The 23,217-nt window shown below is 37.9% G+C and overlaps 2 protein-coding genes across 2 annotated transcripts; one reads left to right on the plus strand and one right to left on the minus strand.

The window, feature by feature from the left end:
• The first annotated feature begins 566 nt into the window (after window positions 1–566).
• On the plus strand, window positions 567–15,778 carry slc30a9 (solute carrier family 30 member 9). Its single transcript, XM_079250565.1, has 18 exons — window positions 567–663; window positions 1,097–1,243; window positions 1,345–1,539; window positions 1,708–1,755; window positions 1,877–1,976; window positions 2,229–2,321; window positions 2,459–2,541; window positions 3,658–3,716; window positions 4,246–4,313; window positions 5,965–6,123; window positions 6,245–6,380; window positions 6,459–6,498; window positions 6,580–6,651; window positions 7,656–7,763; window positions 7,953–8,118; window positions 8,796–8,925; window positions 14,086–14,199; window positions 14,303–15,778. The coding sequence occupies exons 2-18, from the start codon at window positions 1,138–1,140 to the stop codon at window positions 14,345–14,347; spliced, it is 1,722 nt and encodes a 573-aa protein (XP_079106691.1). The 5' UTR covers window positions 567–663; window positions 1,097–1,137; the 3' UTR covers window positions 14,348–15,778.
• Window positions 15,779–18,503: 2,725 nt separating this feature from the next.
• Window positions 18,504–22,974, minus strand: grxcr1a (glutaredoxin and cysteine rich domain containing 1 a; the record flags this gene model as incomplete). Its single annotated transcript, XM_079250331.1, has 4 exons — window positions 18,504–18,683; window positions 20,172–20,237; window positions 20,329–20,568; window positions 22,570–22,974. The coding sequence occupies 4 exons, from the start codon at window positions 22,972–22,974 to the stop codon at window positions 18,504–18,506; spliced, it is 891 nt and encodes a 296-aa protein (XP_079106457.1).
• Window positions 22,975–23,217: the final 243 nt, after the last annotated feature.

A 23,217-nucleotide genomic window follows, 5' to 3' on the forward strand; every position in this document is an offset into this window, starting at 1 on the left:
AGGAGCCCTTCCCTTTGTGTATTTAAACCTGACTCAGGTGTGGCAATAACTGAAGTGCTTTTTGCAGTCAAATAGAAGAAGCAATTTAGATTTTGTTTTTGCATAGTGTATTTATTTGTTCAGATGGATAAGATAATGGCTTATAGTTATACATACACCATTAGATCTACTTATCATCTTCTGTCACAGTAAATTTTATCTATGGCACTATAAGGTGTTTTGTAGCAATTTGAAAAAGGACAGTGTGATCATGTCCATTTCATCTCTTAAGGTAAAAATTTCCCCACAAGACAGCTGTTACAATTAAATATGTTACATTTTATTTTATGATAGTTTCAACAAAGTATTTTAAGTTATACTTAGTATTTTACTTCCTTAGGCTAGCCTTTATATATGATAGATTTTAAAGACAGTAATATGAACATTAAATGACCTTGTTTGCACCATAGTTTGCACGACGTAGTACAAATTATCGCGAGAAAGGTGAATCAACGTTGGGGTAAAATCTCCTCACGCGAGATCATGTCTTCGTCACATAACGTCACTGGTCACGTGAGTCTGTTTGTAGCGCTTTCGCTGCACGTCCATAGTGTTCACACAAGCTTTGACCATAGATTCGTAAAATGGATACAGAATATGCAGGACAAACAACGCAATAGAAAGGTATCTGCTTATCTAAGTTACCTTATCTAAAAGCTAGTCTAGACAGTTGTTATTTTGGGAAGAAAATATATTAGATGCTTCAGAACACTTGTTACCCCCGAAGCTAACGATGTTAGCTTTTTTTTTTTTTTTTAGCTGTTTAGCATGTATGTGTGGCTAAATGTAGCCACCGGGTTGGATGGAGCTGTAATGAGTCGGCGTTAGCCAACCGGCAATTGCATTTAATGATTTGCCCACTCACAGTTACCATAGTTAAAAGTCAGAGGCAGCAGTATGAAACGTGACTCTGTTTGTGGCCATGCTGACATGACGTTTTTGACTGATAATACAGTCTCAACTTGAGAGGCTATTTCCTGGCCTTAATCTGTCTGGAGGGGGTTAAGTTGACAAGCGGTCTGCTAACATAACAGCCAGGATATTTGTGACTACCTAGCAAGTTCCTGCACCTCATCATCGAGCCCCGCTGCAGCGAGGATGTTCCCCAGCCTAGCCCAAAGACCATGGCATGTCTTCTGCAGGGTCTCCCTGCAACACAGGTCCCTGTCCCAACGATCCCCGAGGTTTCCCCAGCTGTGCTACGGTGAGCATGCGCTTTACATTAGCTCTGATAACAGAATATTAGTTTAACCCTGGTATGTTCGAGAGTAAAGATAATCTGTCATGTCCTGTTGTATTTAACAGGCTGGCAGAGTGGAGGTATACATAGCTTATGGTTCAGCCTTCCAGACTGCCGTGTCGCCTCTTTTGGACACGGTAAGGTCCAGTACTACTGTACCTCTGGCAGTAGTAAAGATGGTTCTACAACTTCAGCATCAGGCGATGCTCCTACAGAGAAAAATGCACCTAAGTCTGAAAAACGTACCCCAGCCTCACCAGGTAAACCTAAATGTTCTTGTGCAGTAGCCAATGAAATATATGATGAGCATATTATTCACCTGTTTCTGATCTTTTGAGACAGTGACATCACAAAACAAAAAGTCCTCCAGAAAAATTGGGCTTCATGTCACATCTTTGATCTGCTGAAAATTTTTTTCGCTCTCTTAGGTACAACAACTCAAGGGCTAAGTAAAGCTGAGACTATTCAAGTTAAAGGTAATGTGTGATATATGTGAATCATCTACATTTTTCTTTCAGCTCATTGTATATTTTTTGCTTTTTTAATTATATTAATCAGCAATTATTATTATTTAATTCTCCAAAATGTCACACACAGTTCGGGCTGTCCTGAAGAAAAGGGAATATGGAGCCAAATACACTCAGAACAATTTCATCACTGCTGTAAGAGCTATGAATGAGTTCTGTCTGAAACCAAGGTAACTCCTCTTCTTTAATGTATGTTTTTAACATTAGATTAGGCTTATCATCATTTACTGCATCGATGCAGAGCAGACTTAGTAACTGTTCAGTGCGGACTAACATCTTGGCACATTACAACCGCTGCACAGATTCCTTTGGGTTAATAAGTAAGCGTGCTGGTGTGATTAGCTAATATAAGGCTGCCTATTGCTAAACTCATGTCTAATCTAAATTTCCATTTTACCCCCCTACCCACTTCGTGTTCACAGTGATTTGGAACAGCTCCGGAAGATCAGAAGGCGCAGTCCTCATGATGACACAGAGGCTTTCACAGTGTTTTTGCGATCAGACGTGGAGGCCAAGTTAGTGTCAAGTCATTCTCATTTATATCTTCAAATTGACAGAATACAGCTCTAAATGTCTTTAAATGCCATTCTGGCCTGCATATTTTCCTAAATGTTGGTTAATTGATTTTTTTTTTCCACTTTGTGACCATTAGAGCATTAGATGTATGGGGAAGCCATGAGGCTTTAGCCCGAGAGAGAAAACTAAGAAAAGAGGTGGAGAGAGAATACCAAGAGAGTAAGTGTTTCTTCTCATGGACCTTTTTTCTTAATGAACTTAAAAAAATAAAAAAAAATAAAAAAAAAATCAACATTTTTCAGAACATGATTTTTCACTTTTTAAAGTAGTTTGATGAAAAAATTCAGTTATACTGTACATTAAACCTAAAACTAAACACTTAGAAAATTTATTTGACTTTCCAGAAAGTCTATCAAAAAGTATTACACCACCTTATTTTGCTTTATAAAATAAAAAAAAGTGAAACTGACCACTAGATTGGTGAGTTTTCTGAATTGATGTTTCTTGGCTCTGAGTAAATCAGAAAGCAACTAGGTAATGTGAGCCATGCAGCCAATTAATTAGGCATGCCTATGAAGTAGTCCTGCAGGAAGCTTTATCCTTTCTACAGACTGAACAAAGATGATATGTTCATTACTAAAGTTTAGAGACACAACTTAATATTCTTGGATGTGTTTTTTGTGTTTATTTTAAAGCCAGTCACAATAGTATTTAGTGATGTAACCCAGGAATCAACAAAGGTGCTCTTATGAGGCTGGTGTTCAAAACATTAAATATGTTTTTAGTGAGTAAATATGCAATAATGTTATTGCGAGTCTTGTAAACATGTTCATCTTTGATTTTTTTCAGCAATTTAACTGTGTAACTTACAGGTCTACCATATTGCCAGACCCATGTCTCCATTGAAACTTTTTTTATTTTGTAAAGTGTAATGTTTTAGTGTAATTTGCAGCATAGGTTGCTATTATTTGTTGAATTGTTTTTTGAACTATTTATGTACAAAATGTGAAAGGGATTCTTATGTGAACTGAGCAGCAACCCTTAAAACTGTAGCCTACATCTATCCAGTCAGTCAGAAACGGGAAGAATTTTTACACTCTGCTCAACAGCTTCTCATATGTGATCAGAAACACTCTATTAAGCTAAAACAAAACATTAAAAAACAATAATAAATAAAACAGTTAAGTTGATGTTTATATACACTAAGCTCAAGCCACACTTTTGACTGCTGTAAAAGGCTATTTTTGGAACTTATTATTTGACCTACTAGATTAGTTTTTGTGCTGTTTGAACCTGGAAATGCTTCATTTGTGTCATTTATTTTCTGGCATGCAGATATTTTCCGAAATCAGCAGCTGTTGAAGGAATACAAAGACTTCTGGGGAAATACTAAGGTGAACACTGTTTTTCTGATATTGAATTATGATATATATATATATATATATATATATATATATATATTTATTTATTTTTTTTTTATTTTTATTTTTTTTACGGTGTAGAGCGTGTCAATAATGTCATCACATATGCCTTAATAATACCAGGTTGTGTTTTTATGGTCTTTGTTCCCATGGCAGGGGTCACTGCATTTATGTGACAATGACATTCATGCCCTCTCTCTTTACTGTACGATGCTGATGTTATTTTAGTGACTGTACTATACTGCACCTGTCTGGTATGTCATAGTATATTCTGTACTCTGCTGGCTTGTTTTGGCAGTGTGTCCATCCACCTGCCTTGTGAGCAAACATCAGTACCATTTAGTTCTTTACTGACTACAAGGCAGATATGTATATGTGCATTTTCTTGGAATTTATAAGCTCCATAAACACTGAAACATCATCCACTGAAATACAAAACTGTATTTCATTGGGTAATAATGACCTTTTGCAGACTTTTCATATCCTTTTTCTTTTCCTAAAGCCACGATCAGGCAAGAGGGGGACATTTCTACAGGGACCAGGAAAGGTGGTCATGGTAGCCATATGCATGTAAGTTTCTAATACTCTGGTCTGTCTCTACTTGTTTCTGAATGCTGTTTGTTTTTCCTGTGAAGGTGTTTGCTAGTGGCTTATCTGGGCTGTGGCACTCAGTGGGAGGTAGTGGATTAAAGAGAATAACTGGGTGTTGGTTCACAGCAGGGTTACTACACACAATCATTTGGATTGGCTTGGAAACTGAACTAAAGTCTGTTGTGGATGTATATAAGATATATGGAAACAATGAACCTATCAGATATACAATTTTCATATCTTTTAAGGTCTTCTGCATTTTGTCAAGTTTCAGACTCAAACAATATAAAATAGTTTTTTTTTCCTTAGTAATGACAAAAAAACACTGCTCTGTTAAAATGATGAGTCGAACTACTATTAACACAATGTTTTTTTTGTGTAGAACTAATTTTGTATCTTTTACATGTTGATTCTATCAGTGATTGTGTGATTTAACTGGGAAACACTTGAATACCAGTTAATTCAAAGCGTTGGGAAAGACTAGTCTGTATGTCTCATAATTGCTTTAAGATTGAGAATTTAAGCTTATTAGACCTTAAAGAGGACACTGTTATTTTTAAATGGTGTCCCTCGGAAATCTTTCAGAAAAGACCACATATGAATTGCTCCAAAAGTAAGAAACTGTCCTTTTAAAACGGGAGAAGCAATCTAGCCACCAGACCAAGTAGTCAAAGAGCTTTGGTCAGACTTCACCCAACCAGACAATGCTCATGATGGATAAGATCCAGCTCCTTTTATGGAAACAAGATAACTTTACTGTTATTGTTATTACATTACACCATCAAAGAAGGATTTATGGTTGAGTGACCAGACGGAAGCCACTCTTCACTAAAATGCCACAACACTGCTGGGAGTCTTCCAGACCTAGCCTGAAGTGCAGTAGCAAAAATCCTGTTGTTTCTGATGAAGCAAAGATTAAACAGCTTTACTACAGTTTCCAGATGACCACCGTTACTGACATTATGTGTGAGGAAACCCAGGCACTGAGCATCAGCTCATTATTCCCGTCACTATAGGCAAACACAGGAATTTGTTTTCCTTCCAGTGTGGATAGAGGGGAAAAGTAGATTAGGAGAATTTACTGCATCTCTGAGTGAAAACCTTCTTCAGATTGTTCAGGATCAGTTTAGATAATAAATCAAAACAAATGGCAAGAAAACAGTGATGCAGCTTTTTTCATTTATCTGCACAACCCACTGAAGAAACTATGTAGTCTGACAGTAACAAATAAAAAGATTGCAAAGTAAATGTGCAAGTCTTTAATAGGAGCTGGGTGGGAACCTGGTATCACATGCACTTCTGCTGCTTATTGGATTAAAGTGACTGTTAGAAACGATGTGCAGTCACATGAAGCGCAACAAAAATGCACAAAGACTCATGAGACGTAGTACGTTTAACAGTCAAGTCATCAGATGTCTAGTCTGGACGCATTTCAGAGGCAGAAAAGAAAATGAGAATTACGACGGAATATAAACTGTTTTGGTTTGATTTTGGCTTTTATTTTAAGCAGAAAAAGTTATTTTTCGTTACATTGTCAACTTTTAAAAGCCACAATCGAGATGTATAAACTATTTCAGAACCAGTGTTAAGTATAAACTCGAAATGTGCTCTATATTCTCTGCGTCCTCAGAAATGGCCTAAATTTCTTCTTCAAGCTCCTGGCTTGGGTCTACACTGGATCAGCTAGCATGTTCTCGGAAGCCATCCACTCCCTGGCTGACACCTGCAACCAAGCTCTTCTCGCTCTGGGAATCAGTCAGTCTGTTCGCAACCCAGACGCCGTGCACCCGTAAGCACCACACCTTTCTGTACTACTCAGAAAGGGATGTATGGTAGTTAAATTACAAACTTGTATGTCGGTGTATTCAGAGTAAGTTCCCAGTCATGTCGACCTTAATGCTGGCTTTCAGGTACGGCTTTTCCAACATGCGCTACATTGCCTCCCTCATCAGTGGAGTGGGTATTTTTATGATGGGAGCAGGGCTTTCTTGGTATCATGGCATCATGGGATTACTGCACCCAGAGCCCATTGAGTCTTTGTTATGGGTGAGTATCTGCACTGGTCATGCTGTGTAGTTCATATTATAAGAAGGCTAAATAAGGGCCAACATCTTTATTTTGCAGGCTTACTGTATTTTGGCAGGCTCTCTCGTGTCTGAAGGAGGTGAGTTGTAAGGATGAATGAAACATTTGTTTTGAATGGAATCTTGCTGCTTATACTCAGACCTCTGTTTTTCTTTCTTAGCCACACTACTAGTTGCCATTAATGAGATAAAGAAGAGTGCCCAACAACAGGGAGTGTCTTTTTATGAGTACGGTATGTAAAGCAGAAATCTGCCTCATTTTAATTACACGTGACATGACATGAAGACAGTTTAATGTCCACTTAGTTTATTCAAATCCTTTTTTACTGATATCACATAAAACAACAATCCTTTTTTGTGCATGAGAGCCACATTGGCCACTGTAGTTGAGACACAAACTCTGCAATTCATGTCTCAACTGTGCAGTGCTCTATTAAATGCCTAAATTGCACATTTTATTTTTTCTCACTGTCTTAATTTTCTTATCAATCTTCTATTTATTCATTTGTCAAAGTCATGATTGGCACAGTGATCCCTAGAAATGCTGAGCAAATTATAATGAATCTGTGCTCATAACCTATTCTGTCATGGACCAGTTTGTTTGAAATGTTTTTGTAGTTTATTGCCTGCAGTTTTACTAAACCTTCAACTGCAGTGTGAGACACACAGATTAAAATTTGGTAAGTCATGTGAGGGTCATGAGTCGCACTGACATAAGATGAGATCTGTGCACGACTTCGCTTTTTAAAGCAGAACCGTGCAACGACTACTTCCATCTAGTGACTAATATAGAGAATGCAACTATCTCTGCTGTTGCACAACTACAACAAATAGCATCATGTAAAAATCAGCAAAATTGTGAAGGAGGGATAAAAGATATTTCGTTCCTCAGTCTAAAGACTTTTGTGCTTTTTGGACAATTTCAATCTATGAATTACCAGATTGGTTATTCTCGTATGTGCAGTTTTTGGTCTTTCAACAATGAATGTGTTATTGTGTTTTTATCAAATGCATACCTTCAAACTCTTCACAAAACAGAATCAACATTTTCTCTTGCATTAGAGACCTGCTGAGTGTGTTGTCTCCGACTGAGAAGTAAGACTAAAAGAGATTAAATATGAGCAGAAACATTTCTAAATGGTGTTTTTTTTCTGACAGTAGATTGAACTCTGACAATAAACCCTGGTTTAATTTAGACCCAGCAATACCTTGTTCCTAACTGGATTTTTCTGTGTAGTAATGCAGAGTAGAGACCCCAGTACAAATGTGGTGCTGTTGGAGGATGCTGCTGCTGTTTTAGGGGTCGTCATGGCAGCTGGGTGCATGGGGCTCACCTCACTAACAGGTATGTAGAAATATTTTTACTGTTATGAGATGTGCATTATCTGTCCTTGCTATCATTTTTATTCTTGCTAATAATAATTTTCCTCTCAATTTTTTGCATTTTGATTACTTGTTTAAATTTTAATATTTTTATTTGACTCTGTAGAATTTGCTGACTTTTTTTTTTTTTTCTTTCCTTTTTTGCGTGTAGGTAACCCATATTATGACAGCCTGGGCTCTCTTGGTGTTGGCACTTTGCTGGGTACCGTCTCAGCATTCCTTATCTACACTAACACCGAGGCCCTGCTGGGACGCTCCATTCAGGCGGAGCGGGTACAGAAGCTTACAGAGTTTCTGGAAAACGATCCTGCTGTGAGGTCAGCAAATGGAAAAAAATACTATGACCTTCTTACTTCATGAATTCAAACATGTACATGCTGCTGTTAACATCAGACAATAAATTACTGACATGTATAGGGAATATATCCAGCATCCACACCACGTGAGCCCATTAGACCGCTTTAACAATGAGTTTATAGGTCTCCTTATGTTGATTAACAGCATTCAGGCTTAAAATAAACAACCTGGTATTTACTCACTTGACATGCAACCGTTCTTCTGTTCAGCTGTTCAGTGTAGAGCAAAGTAATCCAGTTTAATGCCTCAGTCACATGGCCACGAAGGCTGCCATTAACAACTATTTTGATCATTTTTTAATCAGTAAATGGTTTCCTCAGTTGACAGATTTGTTTTATATTCCACAACTGAAAGACTAAGTAGATGGCTTCATTCTTAAATTTTATCATTTCAATTAAGGTGCAACTTTGCCTGACTTCGTGTTTCACCATACCAGGCTTTCTAACCCTATTTAGTTTAAGCTTGTTGATGCAGGAGGGTGTGAGTTACAAACTGCTGTTTGAGTAATGCAAGTATCACCAGTTTTTGATGTGCTTATATGGTGTTAAAAGTTGCACATTGGCTACAGAAATACTACTTTTTATTCAGAGATGATGTTGTGTTGAGATTTCCTGAAGTCTTTTATTTTGTTGAGCAGAGCCATCCATGATGTGAAGGCCACTGATATGGGTCTGAGTAAAGTGCGCTTCAAGGCTGAAGTCGACTTTGATGGCCGAGTGGTGACCAGGTCTTATCTGGAGAAACAAGACATTGACCAAATCCTTAATGTAAGTATTCAGTGTCCTGTTTATATTAATATACATTCAGTCAAAGCACGATTCACGCTCATTTCATAATTTTTCTTTATTCACAATGCTGCTCTTCATATTTACATATACACTACTCACAAAAAGTTAGGGATATTTGGCTTTCAGGTGAAATTTATGGAAAATGCAATATGTTCATGCTACAGTGATATAATATGATAAAAGTAAGACATTTAAGTAGAAGGATGCACTACTGATTTCCTCATCTCAAAAAATTCATTCAACACAAAAGGTAACAACAATGGTAGTTACACCACAACAAAAAATTTGAACGTCTCAATATCTCGTCATGTGCCCTTGAGCATCAATTACAGCTTGACAACGACGTCTCATGCTGTTCACAAGGCAACTTATTGCCTGCTGAGGCATGGCATCCCACTCTTCTTGAAGGGCAGCCCTCAGGTCATTGAAGTTCTGGGGTGCAGGGTTTTGAGCCTCTACACGACGGCTCAGCTGATCCCACAGGTTTTCAATGGGATTCAGGTCTGGAGAGAGTGCAGGCCGTTCCATTTGAGGTACACCAGTCTCCAACAGCCGTTCCCTGATGATGCGGCCTCGATGAGCAGGAGCATTGTCGTCCATGAAGATGAAATTAGGCCTGTGCTGTTCATGTAGGGGCACAATCACTGGATTAATGATGATGTTCAGGTAGTATGGGCTTGTCACTGTACCATTCACAAAGTGTAGGGCGGTTCTGTACCAAGTGGACACCCCTGCCCACACTGTAACACCGCCACCACCAAAAGCTCGCCTGGTGACAACAGTGGCTGATGCATAGCGCTCTCCCTGACGTCTCCAACATCGTTGCCGGCCATCATTTCTGCTCAGTGTGAATCGACTTTCATCAGAGAACAGCACTGAGGCCCACTGGTTCCTCGTCCAGCGTAAATGCTCCCTGGCCCATGCAAGACGATGATGCCTGTGCCTGGTGGTGTGGTCAGGTACCCGTGCAGGTCGTCTAGCACGCAGACCACGCTGATGGAAACGGTTTCGAATGGTCTGACGTGACACTTGGGTGCCTCTCACCTCTCTTAAACGTGCCTGGAGTTGAGTGGCATTCATCATCCGGTTTCTCAGGGCAGTGTTCACAATGTAGCGGTCATCAGCACGGGATGTGGCCAAAGGACGTCCACTTCTAGGCCTTTCTGTGACTCTTCCAGTCTCTCCATATCTCTGTTGCAACCTGCTGATGACACTCTGTGACACTCCAAGCTCAGTGGCCACTTCTGTCTGAGAACGTCCTGTTTGAAGCATCGCAATGGCAAGGGACTGTTGTTCCATTGTTAGGTGTCGTCTTGGTCTCATGATGTCAAAATGTGAACAGCATGATGAGGACAACTGTTTAAACACCAGCTCTAATTGAACCAGGACATTTATTGGTCAATTCAAGGATCACACACCTGCCGTGATTTTTGCCGTTAAGCTCCTTGTTAGAGAACAGCAACTTGTGCAAAATTTATTGAAACATTTAACAGTTGGAAATGTGCATTTAAAAGCTTAGAGAAGATCACATTAAGTTCACCTGTACAGGTTTGAATGCATTTTAGGCTTGTTGTGAAATTTCACCCAAAAGCTGAATATCCCTAACTTTTTGTGAATAGTGTATGTTGCTATCCAGACGTACTTCACGTTTAATAACTAATTTTATTATCATTTTACTTAGATTATGCTCAGGCTATTTGCAGAAGTTCCCTCCTGCTCTCCTGTCATAGGAACACCACCTTGGTTTAAAACATATTCAAATTTTTTGAATAGGTGTGTTGTAATAAATTGATATATGTATGATTAGTAGTCTGATATGGATTTCTAATAATACAAAGATAACTCCTAATCAGAGTTTTCAGCAGATAAGTTCCGTATGTGCAAAAATTAGGGCTGAGCAGTCATTTTTAACATTAAGTTGCTATTTAAAACATTGAAATTTTCAAGTTAATAAAGAGGTGGGTAATTTTCATGTTAAAGTTTGCCTGATCCCAGTTTCGAAAGTGCAGCGAGCATCCAAGGTTTTACAGATACACTCCTTCAGCCATTTTCCTGTCATCTTTATTTATGCTAAAGTCATTTAAACATCATGTGACGGCTACACTCAGTTATGGAGCCATGTTGTATTTTAAAACCCTCATCACAGACTCATTTACCATAAATGACTGAAAAACTATGACAAAAAAAAAAAACAGTGCCTGAAATGTCCTGATGAAGCGAATAAAGAGAATTTTACTAAGTGAATGTACGCTAAGTGTTCTTAACGTTCAGACCTAAGATAATGTGTTGTTGATCATTTCCATCATTACCTCCCTGGGAGAGGTAAAAAAAATAAAAAAAATGTTGCTGAATTAACATGTTCTGCGCACATAGCAACGTTTTCTGTCTGTTGCTTAAAGTGTGCTTTCCTCCACTTCAGGTGTGACTCTGCTGTAGCCAATACAAAAAATATGTACGGGTGGTCATCAGGTTATGCGGTTCTCGACTTATATCGTTTCAACTTTACGACGCTCATTACATAAAATGTAAACAATAAAAATAGAGCGAGTTTCAAAGTTACAAGGGCCCACATAGGCTCTTACGACGTGTGACACGGAGGCTGAGATGACCCCTCAGTGCAAATTTTAATTGTCTGTACTGTATTTCTATTAATATGATGTATAATATGTGTATTTAGATAGTTATTTAGTGATCAAGGGAGTGATATCGGGTATTTAAGGATAAAAATCCGACTTGCGCAGAATTTCGAGTTACATCACAGCGGTCGGAATGGAACTAGTTCGTAAACCGAGGATTGCTTATAGAGAGAAATGGTGCGCTGTGATGTAAAGAAGATAACTAATGTCAGATTGCAGATTACTCATCTTCTTTTACAAAGCAAGTCACTTTGTACGAGTAATTTCCCATTTGAAACCTGCCGCCTGCTTTGCCCAGAAGACTACATTATGATATCCAAGGAGTGTAAAATCTGTATTCACCGTTTATCTGACAAAATTTATTTCCAGCGCTGATCTTTAGCATTCTCCCTCTTCACTGGACAATTTTATGAAAACCTGATAACCATGAACATGGAAATTTTGTCAGAATACTAAATATTCTCTTAACATAAATTATACAAGAGGTTTTTTTTTTAACATGTACAAAAATCCATGAGGACCCACAAAGAAATGTTCTGAAACTGTTCGCCCTGAACGTAGAAAGGAGAGTTAATATGCTACATTTTAGCGCAGGGATCACCAACTGTCCTGCAGGTTTTACACATTTTCCTGCTTCAACATACCTGATCAAAGTTGTACTTGATCCAAATGACAGCCAGTCAGGTTCTGTACAGGCCTTTTAATCGCCCAGTAATAAATTGACTTGGATATATTTCAGCAGGTAAACATAAAAAAAAACTGTGCAGAGATCTCTGCATTAGTTCATCAGAAAAATCTTAATATTTTTTAAAGAGCAGAAATAACAGTAAGATGATTAGAGAAAATATTCATTTTAAAATTTAAAAACTGGAAAAAAGAAGAAAAAACAACAGCAACTTAAGATTATATTTAATTTAGATCCAATACTTGTAGGTACAACAGTCTGTGCGTTCCCAAACCAGCATCAGCTCTGCTTTTTTTTTTTTTTAAGAGATCCAGTAAAGCCAGGTTGTTTAGTGGGTCTGATCCCAGTTTGATAGCAGTTTAATTTTGCATAGTAAATGTCTGTCTTCCTCTGAACACATTCAGAAATTTTCAGGCAGATAGAGTTGACATTATTTTGTAATAAAGATAGTAACAAGCTGCTGCTTTCATCGCTGTGGCACGAGCATTGTTGCTAACATAGATGCTAACATTAAGCTTTCACATTACAGTGACGAGCTGCTTTGAAGGTGGGTGAGGTAGATCCAGCATCCTGCATTTCTTAAACACAGATGTTGCTATTTGCTTCTCTTTTATTTGTTCTTTTTAAATGAGGTTTATAATTCCCAGAAGTTACAGCGGTGCTGCAGCAACCAACATGTTCACTGGTGCTGCTATTATTTTAATTATTTGATCTGTCTTTGTGTGACATTATAGAAGTGTTACATCTGGGGAAATGACACAAACAGGAGATCCGATCGAGAGGAGGTCATTTAAATAAATATATATAGATTGTAAGTCCAAATCAAGTCTCAAGTCACTGGAAATGCAACCCAAGTCCCATCTCTGTCAGATTGTTTATGTTCTAATACAAGGTTAAACCTTTTGTAGAGGAAATGTGACCTTTAGGCGTTGGTGTTTTGGCCCCAGGTTGCATCTTGCAGTTTATAAAAGAAGCTATTCCAGGTCTTAGAATGAAGAGCAGTTCCTATTTAGATGGCGTCTCATGTGGTAATCCTCCATTTCATGTAAAAATGTTGATATATGTCTGCATTAAAGCTGGGGTAGGTAATCTTGCCCAGAGACATTATTGTTTTTTACTCTGGGCAAAGTGATTCCTCATCCTGATAGTATTCTGTACATTTTGTAATCATGAACAATAAGAAATATAGTTAGACTATAACTTTTTGAGTTATCTTGAACACAAACGGATAAATGTCGGTAAAAACATAACCTCCTTGGTGGAGGTAAGAAAAAAGCTTGGATCACACAAGGAGCAAAACCAGAGGGGGAGGAGCTAAGGCAGGGTGCTACTTTCACATCTTGCTAGCTCCCCAACATTACCTACCCCAGCTTTAATACTGAACAGAAGCTGGAATCTATAAGTTTAAATTGTGATCAATATTGCTCATAAAAATTACAATTAGATTTATTTTCATAGTCTTTCAGGCCCTGCAGAAACACAACTGCATACAACAGTTTTAAACTAAATATGCATTTTTTTTCTGTTAAAGTATCTGAAAACTGTTTTACAATTTTTTTTTCCTTTTCACTTTAGTTTGAACCTTATTTTCCCCTACACTTGCATTAAGACATTTTTGCAGTCCGAACAAGTGAGAACACAGACTGGTAGCCACTCAAATGAGCGGTTTGCTTGTACACCAGATGGTTCTTATGAGCTTCATAAATTGGAAGAACAGAAATATTTTAGTAGTAACAGACATCAGATCTTATTCTGGCTTTTGTCGTATCCATTACATGTCTACATTGCACATTTGTCTGAGTGTCTTTGTCTCTGCAGGACATTCAGCAGGTAAAAACACCAGAGGAGCTGGAGAACTTCATGTTAAAACACGGGGAGAACATCATTGACACACTGGGGGCTGAGGTGGACCGCTTGGAGAAAGAGCTCAAGGTTTGCTCATCTTATGCAACATCCAGTATCTGGAAACATGTTTTTACTATTTAATAGGGTGTAGTTTGGGATATGTAAGTAACTCTGTCTGTTTCCTTTGTAGCAACGTAACCCAGAAGTTCGTCATGTAGACTTGGAAATACTATAGCAGCACCTCCAGGTCTCTGCTGAGGAAACATCCTGTAGCTCCAAGAAGATTAGAAGAAGAAAAGGTGAAGGATGGCTGCACCCGCCTTCACCATCTGCCTCTGCTCTGACCACCACATCAAACCCCAACAAGTCATCAAGTCTTACTGTAGATTAGTTCAGCAGCATTAACACTGACTGCGTCTGAGCAGTGATTGTTATTGATACTGTTGAGGTCATCCTGCCAGAGATCCACTTTCACGCCAACATGCGAGCGGTTTTTTGGCAGCGGACTCCGGACTGTCATGAGTCTCCTTGAGTTTCAACAGAAATTCTGCCACGGACATGACGGTGTGGTCTCCTGGTTGTTTGCTTGAGCTCACATTCCTCCATAAATGTGTCTGGACTTGGATGAGGTCATATTTGCTGGAAAAGCAAAACCCAGAGCAGGACCAGAATCATTAATGAGACTTGTACTTTAATGTTGTGCTTGAACCACAGTGACAGCGTTTCCTTCATTAGTGCAGAGGAAAACCTATGGGCTGCATATTAAGATAAGAATTATTTCATGCATAGACTATATTAGATTTTTTTTTCTTTTAATCTTAAAGCTAACTGAAGATCAGCAGGTTTCTAATGAAGATGGTGTTGACTAGATTGTATTGCTTTTATAGAAGAATCGGCAGTTTGGTTTGTAATTTACTTAACTGATGGTGGGAAGAGAAGCACTAGAAAAGTATGTTTATGCAAAAGGTATAAAAAGTGACATTAAATCATCGTATTACTGATATTTTATGACCTAATTATATATTTATGATCATATTTACATCCTCCTGAGCAAAGAAAAGACATTATAGGCCTCTCCTCTTGTGTCTCTTTGCCCGCTGTAAACCTTGATGTTCATATTTAAGACTGAGAAACGTTCTGTGATGTTTCTAGTTGATCGGCAAATGTCTGTTATTTCAAAGTTGAAGTTAAAAGCACATGGAAATGGCTTTTCCCTCATTTTCATTGTCTTTATTTTTATTTCTTTTCTTTTTTTTTAAAGGAATGAAAAATAAATGCTCTATTGCAGACCTCCACAAACTGTTGTAAACTATATATAAAGAAGAGAAAAAAATGTTCTCATAACAGAGTCATCTTGTGCAGTATTTGTGCTTAACTATCAGTTGAGTTGTCCAAAGCTGGTGTTTGTGCTGAATAATCTGTGTAAAACATGCAATGATTGTGATTTTGCATTTTCGGACTGGGTGTGCGTTTGCTGAAAGATCTGTCACAGCTGCAGCTTGGAAACACCTGCAGCCAACATCTTGTACCGCTTTGGGAGGTGGGCCGGAGCCATGACACTCTTTGGGAGGCGGATACATATACATATATATATATATATATATTTTTTTTTTTTTTTTTTTGAAGGTGTTAATAGTGAAATATTTTACTGATGTTGCCACTGTTGAAGGACTTGGAATAAATTTAAAATAATTTATTAAATTAAATTGCTTTATATTTTCTTGTTTTACTGTTTTGCTTAAACTATCCCAGATGATGAGGTGTCTTTGGTGTTTTAAGTCAGGAGCAGCTCTCTCTTGCATGTTTTTGGTGTGCAAACTTGAAGATCATTGCGCAAAAGATGAGATGACAACAATAAGGTACATTTCCCATCCTTTTTTTTTTTTTTTTTTTTTGTGGGTTCATTTTCCTGTTTTTTTTTTTTTTTTTCTTGTTTAAGTCACAGATGGTTGACTGGAATGTAAACCCAAGTCCAATAGATGGTGCAGTTGTGGGGATGAGAAAGGGGGGCACTAGCCTGCACGCTGACGTCAATAAAAATAGTCATTTCCAACCAGTCTGCGCATTGACCAACCGTTCAAAACATTACGCGCAGCACCGCGGCCGGACCACGCTAGACTACTCGACTGATTTTTTTTTTTTTTTCTCGCTGATCCTGGAGAGAGGCGGACACGGTGCGGACAAGAGCTCCATTGCAGGTTTTTCCACCTTTGAATGTTGTGTTAACATTTTTGGGTGTTACGCGCATATCAATGTCATGTCTCTTCATTCCCATTCCCAAGTCGATTGTGCCAGTGCCACTGCCCATCCTGTTTCCTTTCATGTCTCCCCTTACTCAGAACATGACAAAGTCGTTTCTGCACGTCAGTTCATAAACAATAATAATAATAATAAATCATCGGATTGACGTGTCGTCTCATAAAAAGCAACATGCTTGGAGACTGGAAATCACACGTTTTCAGTCCTGCAGCTCTGCACATTCCAATCGCCTCTTTCAGCGCATCTAATTCTTCTTTTTTTTTTTCTTCTTTTTTTTGTAAGTTGAAAACAAAGACAGTGTAGACAATTGTGTTATATTGTCGATGTATGTCCGTTTCCTTTTTTTCCCTTTCTTTCTTTCTCGGGTTTTTCCCCCCTCCAGCAGCCCACAGATGGGGGCGCACTAAACCTGTACGGTTGGGGTCTCAAGATTTTCATGAAGCCTCCCTCCATCACCCCCAGCCTGTGGTTATAAAATCCTAAATCCCATCAGCAGCCTACTCAGCGCTGTACTGAAATAAAACCTGTGCTTGTGCAAAAAGCCAATCTATTCGTTTTACTTTTTGTCATCTGTGTGTGCTCCTTATATTTACATTGTTTATTATTTATTTCTTCTTCTCCCCTGTCTTTTAAATGATCGATTTGGTTGCTGTTTCCATCACAGGCGCAGTCGCATGTTGAAGAATCCAGGTGCTGTGTGCGAGAGGCGGAGATGACAGGAAGGGTCTTCATGGCGGAGGAGCATCATGTTGACCACCACCCTGCTCTACGCTTTTAGCCTCTTTACAGTGCTGCCTTGTCTAATCATGTTCAAGCAGCATTGTACAGGGCTATGACAGCGTAGAGAGCTGTGCTGCGCGAGCGCTGCGTTTCTCTGACCCCATGGATGGCAGCCGGTTAATGACATCATTCGTTAAATACACAAAAACTGCGGAGATTGCGTGTGAACTGGCATGGATCGTTGGTCTACCTAGTGGCATGTCCTTTAGTTTTGTTTTTTGGTTTTTTTTTTATCCTGTTTAGAATTCAGTCTAAAAAAAAAAAAAATAAATGATGTGTTTATCTTGAGCTATTAAGTAGATCTGGAGTTGAAACACCGTGTTCCATCTGCTTGTTTGTTTACAGTACAAAAAAAATAATCAATTTTTAAGAAATCTATAAAGAAAGTCTGTGGAACTTTATTATTTCAGACAGCTTTTCAGACTGTCATGTATTTAATTTAACCTGGTCTCTTCTGTCTAATTGTAAAAGGCAAGCAAGCATTTAAACCAGTTGGTGTTGGTGATAAAATTGTCTCATTATGGAAGGAGTATAAATACATAAAATGCTGGGGAAAAGATCGTTTGATTCTCTTGATTCATTTCAGATAGGCTCATAATGTTTTCACCTTCCACTGCAGCTAAAATGTTTTATAATTTTTTTTTTAACTTCTTAAGACCAATGAAGAAAGAAAAACTTTCACCCAGTTTTGTCTTTACATTATATCAATCTATGGTACATTTGCTCACTGCTACTGTTTATTTTTAAGGTTTCCGTCCATTAAAATGCCATCAGACAGGACAGTCAGGCCAAATTGCATAGATAAGGAGTAAATTTAGTTGTATGATAAATACTCAAATGATTAGAATATTTTCACAGTATTATGAGTCTTTATTTTCAGATTGTTGTGTTGTGCCCTGTTGGGAATAAAGTTCCAGTTTCCTGCTATCTACTTTCTGAAAACTGATTCCCTGACTTTCACTGTTTGTCCTGAGTGTCTGTTATCCTCAACCGTGTCTGATATGGGATTACTGAGAGGAGAATTGTTAATTAAGTAGCCTGCTCACTAACAAGCTTAGGTGTACCAGAGGCCGGACTAGGTCTTGACCTCACAGTAAACTTTTTTTTCCCTCTTATTAGACCCTGGCAAACCACATTTACAAGAGAACTGTACAGACACTAGCACCAGAGCATAAGTTGCATAGATTCAACATACTCATATCAACAAGTTCACAAATTTTATTAGAAATTTCCATTTTTCCTTGCTACAATGGCCTTGGAGGAAGATTGGGGCATTTCATTGCCTGTGTAGCTGTTGAGTTCCAGTTCCTATGTGAAAAAAGGAGGGATATTGGTACAGGCACTTAACATCCTCACTGGCTGCAACTCATACAGGGCTGGAGGCCATTTTCATTGCAGGAAGTGCACTTGAGGGCTTTGAAAGAATCCGTAAAGCAGTTGCGAAACACGGACATCTTGCTGCCATGGCACATAGGGCACGGAATGAAGGCAAAGCCCCCGCAGGTCTGGCACATCTGGGGATGCTGTACCCTCTTTAAAAAAACAAAACAAAAAGAGGAAACGTCACTTTTTTAATAAATTAATAATGCATCAAATTAAAGAATAACCAAGCCCTGTATTCTTAATGCATATCAAAACCAGTGGTGGAACTATACTTTATACATATGTGGGCCAGTGGGGGCAAATATTAAAAGAAGGAAAAAAAGGATCAAGAAAAGTATTGTATTCCTCTTTCAAAATACACACACACACACACACACACAGACACATACACACAGCTGTGATAACTGTGTTTGCATTGGAGAAACGTGATAAATAAAACATCTTTGCATTAATAATATGAAACACCATGTGGAAATATTTGCAACAAGTTAAAAAAAACAAAGCTGCCACTTGGTCTTTTTGGTAGTAGGATTTACAACTTGTTCTTACAGGAGTTCTGGTTTACTGGTGGACCAGATCCTTGTGTGATCTGTGTGCTTCATCTTCACAAAATGAGATTTTAGATTTAGATTTAGATACAGATTAGATTTCTTATGTACTCATGCTGTACTTTCTTTCAAAATCAACTTGTGGCCTGGCTTCCTGTTCAAATGATATTAAGCTATTATAAAATGGACTTCATCTTGTGTGATGAGGCTGGTGATTCATGAGTGTCTGAAAGGACATTTTTGTCACTTCTTCATATATATATATATATATATATATATATATATATATATACATATACATATACGTATACATATGTGTATATATATATATATATATATATATATATATATGTATATATATATATACATATATACATGTATATATATATATATATATATATATATATATATATATATATATATATATATATATATATATATATATATATACATATAGACAGATAGATAGATGGATGGAGATATATATATATATATATATATATATATATATATGTATATGTATATATATATATATATATATATATATATATATAGATAGATAGATAGATAGATAGATATAGGCCTATATATGTGTGTGTGTGTGTGTGTGTGTGTGTGCGTGTATGTGTGTCTCTTTTTTACCATGTCAGTTGCACCTCAGAGTCATTTGCTCTGTAATGTTGTGTTTGAAAAGATCAATCAATGACAGGACCCTCATAACTAATGCCTGCTTACTGATGTGCTTGCATTTTTACATTACAGTTTGCTCATGTTTTATTGATGACATGACAAGTGAGAGGAAATGGTTTCTCCTGTTTGCAATATGTTCATCTCAGTAATTTTGAACTAAAAAGAAATCATGAATTTATCATGATTACAAGCAAACTTTCTTTTCAATATTTAATTTGCTACAAATCACATACAGCACAATATTGTCCAGTAAAGCTAAAAAAAAAATGTATGAATAATTTAAAATTAGTGTGGAAAAAACAAATGGCTGACTGAGATAAATTCCCAAGAAATTCATCTATTGGGTCTAAATCAATTATTCATGGTTTGCTTTTCTCAGACAAACACAAGGAAACCAACCTCAATTTTTGTCAGAAGATCTTGCAGCTCTCCTGATTCATTCATGCCTAGTATTTTTTCTGCACCCTGCAAAACAAGTGAAATATAAAAGCTCAGTCTTTAGAGTGGATGCACGAACTACTGAGTGTATAATTAGAAAAGAGTAATCAAGACTCACCCCAAGGTAATGTCCATCAATGAATACTACTGGTAATGAAGGAGATTCATCCACACGCCGGCACCTCTCCTCCAACTCTTTGCCATACTCGCTGTCCAGGGCAATGTTTTTCTCCACAAACTTCACCCTGTGATTCTGGAAGATCTTTCTGACCAGCTCGCAGCGCTCAAAGGTTGTCCTCACCACACGGAAACTTGTGGTGTAAATAACTATTCGCCCAAACTCAAGAGCCAGCTCCATCTGTGAGAAAGCATATGCTGCAGGTTTTCAGTTTCAACATTTCAGACTGTATCCATTTATTGAAACACAAGTAATACAAAAATTATCAATAAAAAGTGAGCTATAAACTTTTTACAAAACTGTGATCTTCTAATAAAAGCCAATTCCTTGTATTTGAATGTTATTTATGAAAGGAAAACTTTGTTTGCCATCATAAATTTGTCACAATGGCGATTAACCAAATCCAGAGAAAAAGAAGCTAAGTGTTCAACATACATGCAGGAGTTGGTCAGGTAGTCTAGCAGAACGCCATCAACATGGCAAGTTTATAACAGTAAAGGATATAAGAGCATACATCTTCTCCATCAGTACTGGCTTGAATAAATACACATTTGCTTGTTGATGCCAAAAAACAAGAAAAAAAAAGTAAAAGAATTGCTTTCTGTACTCTATTCTTCATTTTGTTATAAGTTACATTTTAATTTAACATGAGATTGGAAAGAATTTATAGACTGCAACGTTTCAGTGAAGTCCAAACATTCAAATCAATCACACGTATGTTACTCTAATGTTGCCATGACTACCTCAACATCTACCCACATCTTCAGTTTTGCCCAGAAAAGGCTTTGTTACAGATTTGGAGGTGTTTTCTTTGTTTGTATGTTTGTTTGGTTGGTTTTTTCTTTTTGGCCCTGCACCACAAATATTGCAAATCTTTTTTTTTTTTTTTAGACCCAGATGCAAGTTGTCTCTGTAAACTGCAGGAATCCTTTTGTCTGTCTCTGCCTCTGTTTCTTTTTTAAAATTTGTTTATGCATGTATAAGTATGTGAATGTTGAAACAGCTCTTTTGCACCTGGCTGGTCAAACAGCTGCAGTCATCAAGTTCTTATGAGTTTATTGCATCTTGGTAGATGTGACCCTGAGTTCTGTTACATTTTCGGTGTGATGTGTTCATTTCAGCTTACAGAAAATCTTGCCTAAATAATAACAAAAATGTTGTGTTTTGTCTTTAATTGCCTCTTAAAGTTTTTTTTATTTCCTGAAAATCATTATGCAATACCAGTAGCCTATCCCAAGCTTAAGGGTATACAGTAACTTGAAATTCCAAAAGAAAAAAAATAGGTGGTTCCTGCCTCAGACACTGGAGCAGACCAATTACAGGAGACAGAAATATTTGGGAAAGTACATACACAAATATATGAGCAACTGTTTTGGAGTTTTATGGGAACTGTGTGACTTTTATTGATAAATGAGTATAATTTTAGCAAGATAAAATAAACATCAGACAACTGTTGAGCAGCTTTATGATAAGAAAAGTCACATAAGCTTTCCTTTGGTAAATTTTTAATTTTCTTTGCTTTTGATTTGTAAACTTTCTTACACATTCCGTCTTTGGTTGGCATGTATCTTAATAGAGTTTAGAAATCAGTTGGAAAATCTTCATTGTGTTAACATTTTCTTTTAGCGTATTAAAAATGATCCAAAAAGATGTTATGCATGGTCTACGAGTCAGATTAGATATAGCATGTGCATAAAGCTTTTTAAAACATTAGACTTTTCCTCCTGGTTCTAGACAGGCTGCTTCACCTTGATAAGCACTTAATCTTTACCCCAAAAGAAAGATAATCTCACTTAATTGTGCTGAAAAGCTGTTTCTAGTTTGGTAATGCTGTGAGTTCTCCCTGTATAACTTCATATAGAATAGTTTATGACCTTCTGTTTTACGTTTGCATCAGCAAACAGACCCAGAATTACTTCAAAATGACAAACAGCAGTCAGTAGGAATACTAGAAAGCAGTCCTGAGAAATCATTAACCTGATTAGTTTCTCTTGAAACACTTAACGAAATGCATCATTAATCTTTAATTGCACAATGACCTTGTCCTCTGTTGTGTGCTTTTATCACAATCTCACATTTGCATTGCTCCTACCTGTAACTAGACTTGACAGTGATGGGAAATGGCTTCAACAATGCCACAGTAAGCACTAAGTAAACCCGGGCTCACTTAGAAATACTTACACTGTTGGAATTAGGGAGGTTTTCAAACAGCGTCTGACCTGCGCTGACTTTGTGCTTGACCCCTCTCACAGTCCCATTTTTACTGAGGATGTTGACCCTCTTGGTGGTGAACATCCAGTCCTTGGTGGCCCCTGCATACAAGAGCAGGTCATCGGGTTCACTCTCACTGTTGTCCAGCTCAGAGCCCAAGCATCCATACAGGTTTCCATGTACGTCTCCACTTGTAGAGGGTGTACTAGCTCGTTCGGCATCAGAACTGCTGGTGCAGTCTGAATCCAGTGAATCCGAGGGCCCCTCATCTTTGAACATCTCCTTCAGCACCCGGCCGCTGTTCCCCGAAGCCACACGGAACCTTACCCGCTTCTGTGGCTTCTCCGCTCCCGCTGTCACCACTGTCCCCTCCATTGCAAACCCTTTCCCACATTACATGGTCTAATACACTGCAGTCCAGTTCCCTTCCTCTCATTCAGAGGTAAATTTGCAACTCAGACACACTGTTTTGTTTTCCATGGATTACTACCAGGTTTAATCCTCGCTGTGTGAACAGATCTAAAAATGACTGGGAGCCTGTAAGCTGCCTTACAGTCACACTCTCATAGCCATTAAATAATACATGCAGTTCTGCCATGGCAACCTAGCAAGCTAATC

Source organism: Telmatherina bonti, assembly GCF_933228915.1.
Source record: "Telmatherina bonti genome assembly, chromosome: 12".
NCBI lineage: Eukaryota > Metazoa > Chordata > Actinopteri > Atheriniformes > Telmatherinidae > Telmatherina > Telmatherina bonti.

Coding starts and splice junctions, on each gene's coding strand:
- slc30a9 (XM_079250565.1), top strand. CDS start 1,138: ATGTTCCCCAGCCTAGCCCAAAGACCATGGCATGTCTTCTGCAGGGTC. Junction 1,756..1,876: donor TGAGACTATTCAAGTTAAAG/GTAATGTGTGAT, acceptor TGTCACACACAG/TTCGGGCTGTCCTGAAGAAA. Junction 7,764..7,952: donor GGGGCTCACCTCACTAACAG/GTATGTAGAAAT, acceptor TTTTGCGTGTAG/GTAACCCATATTATGACAGC.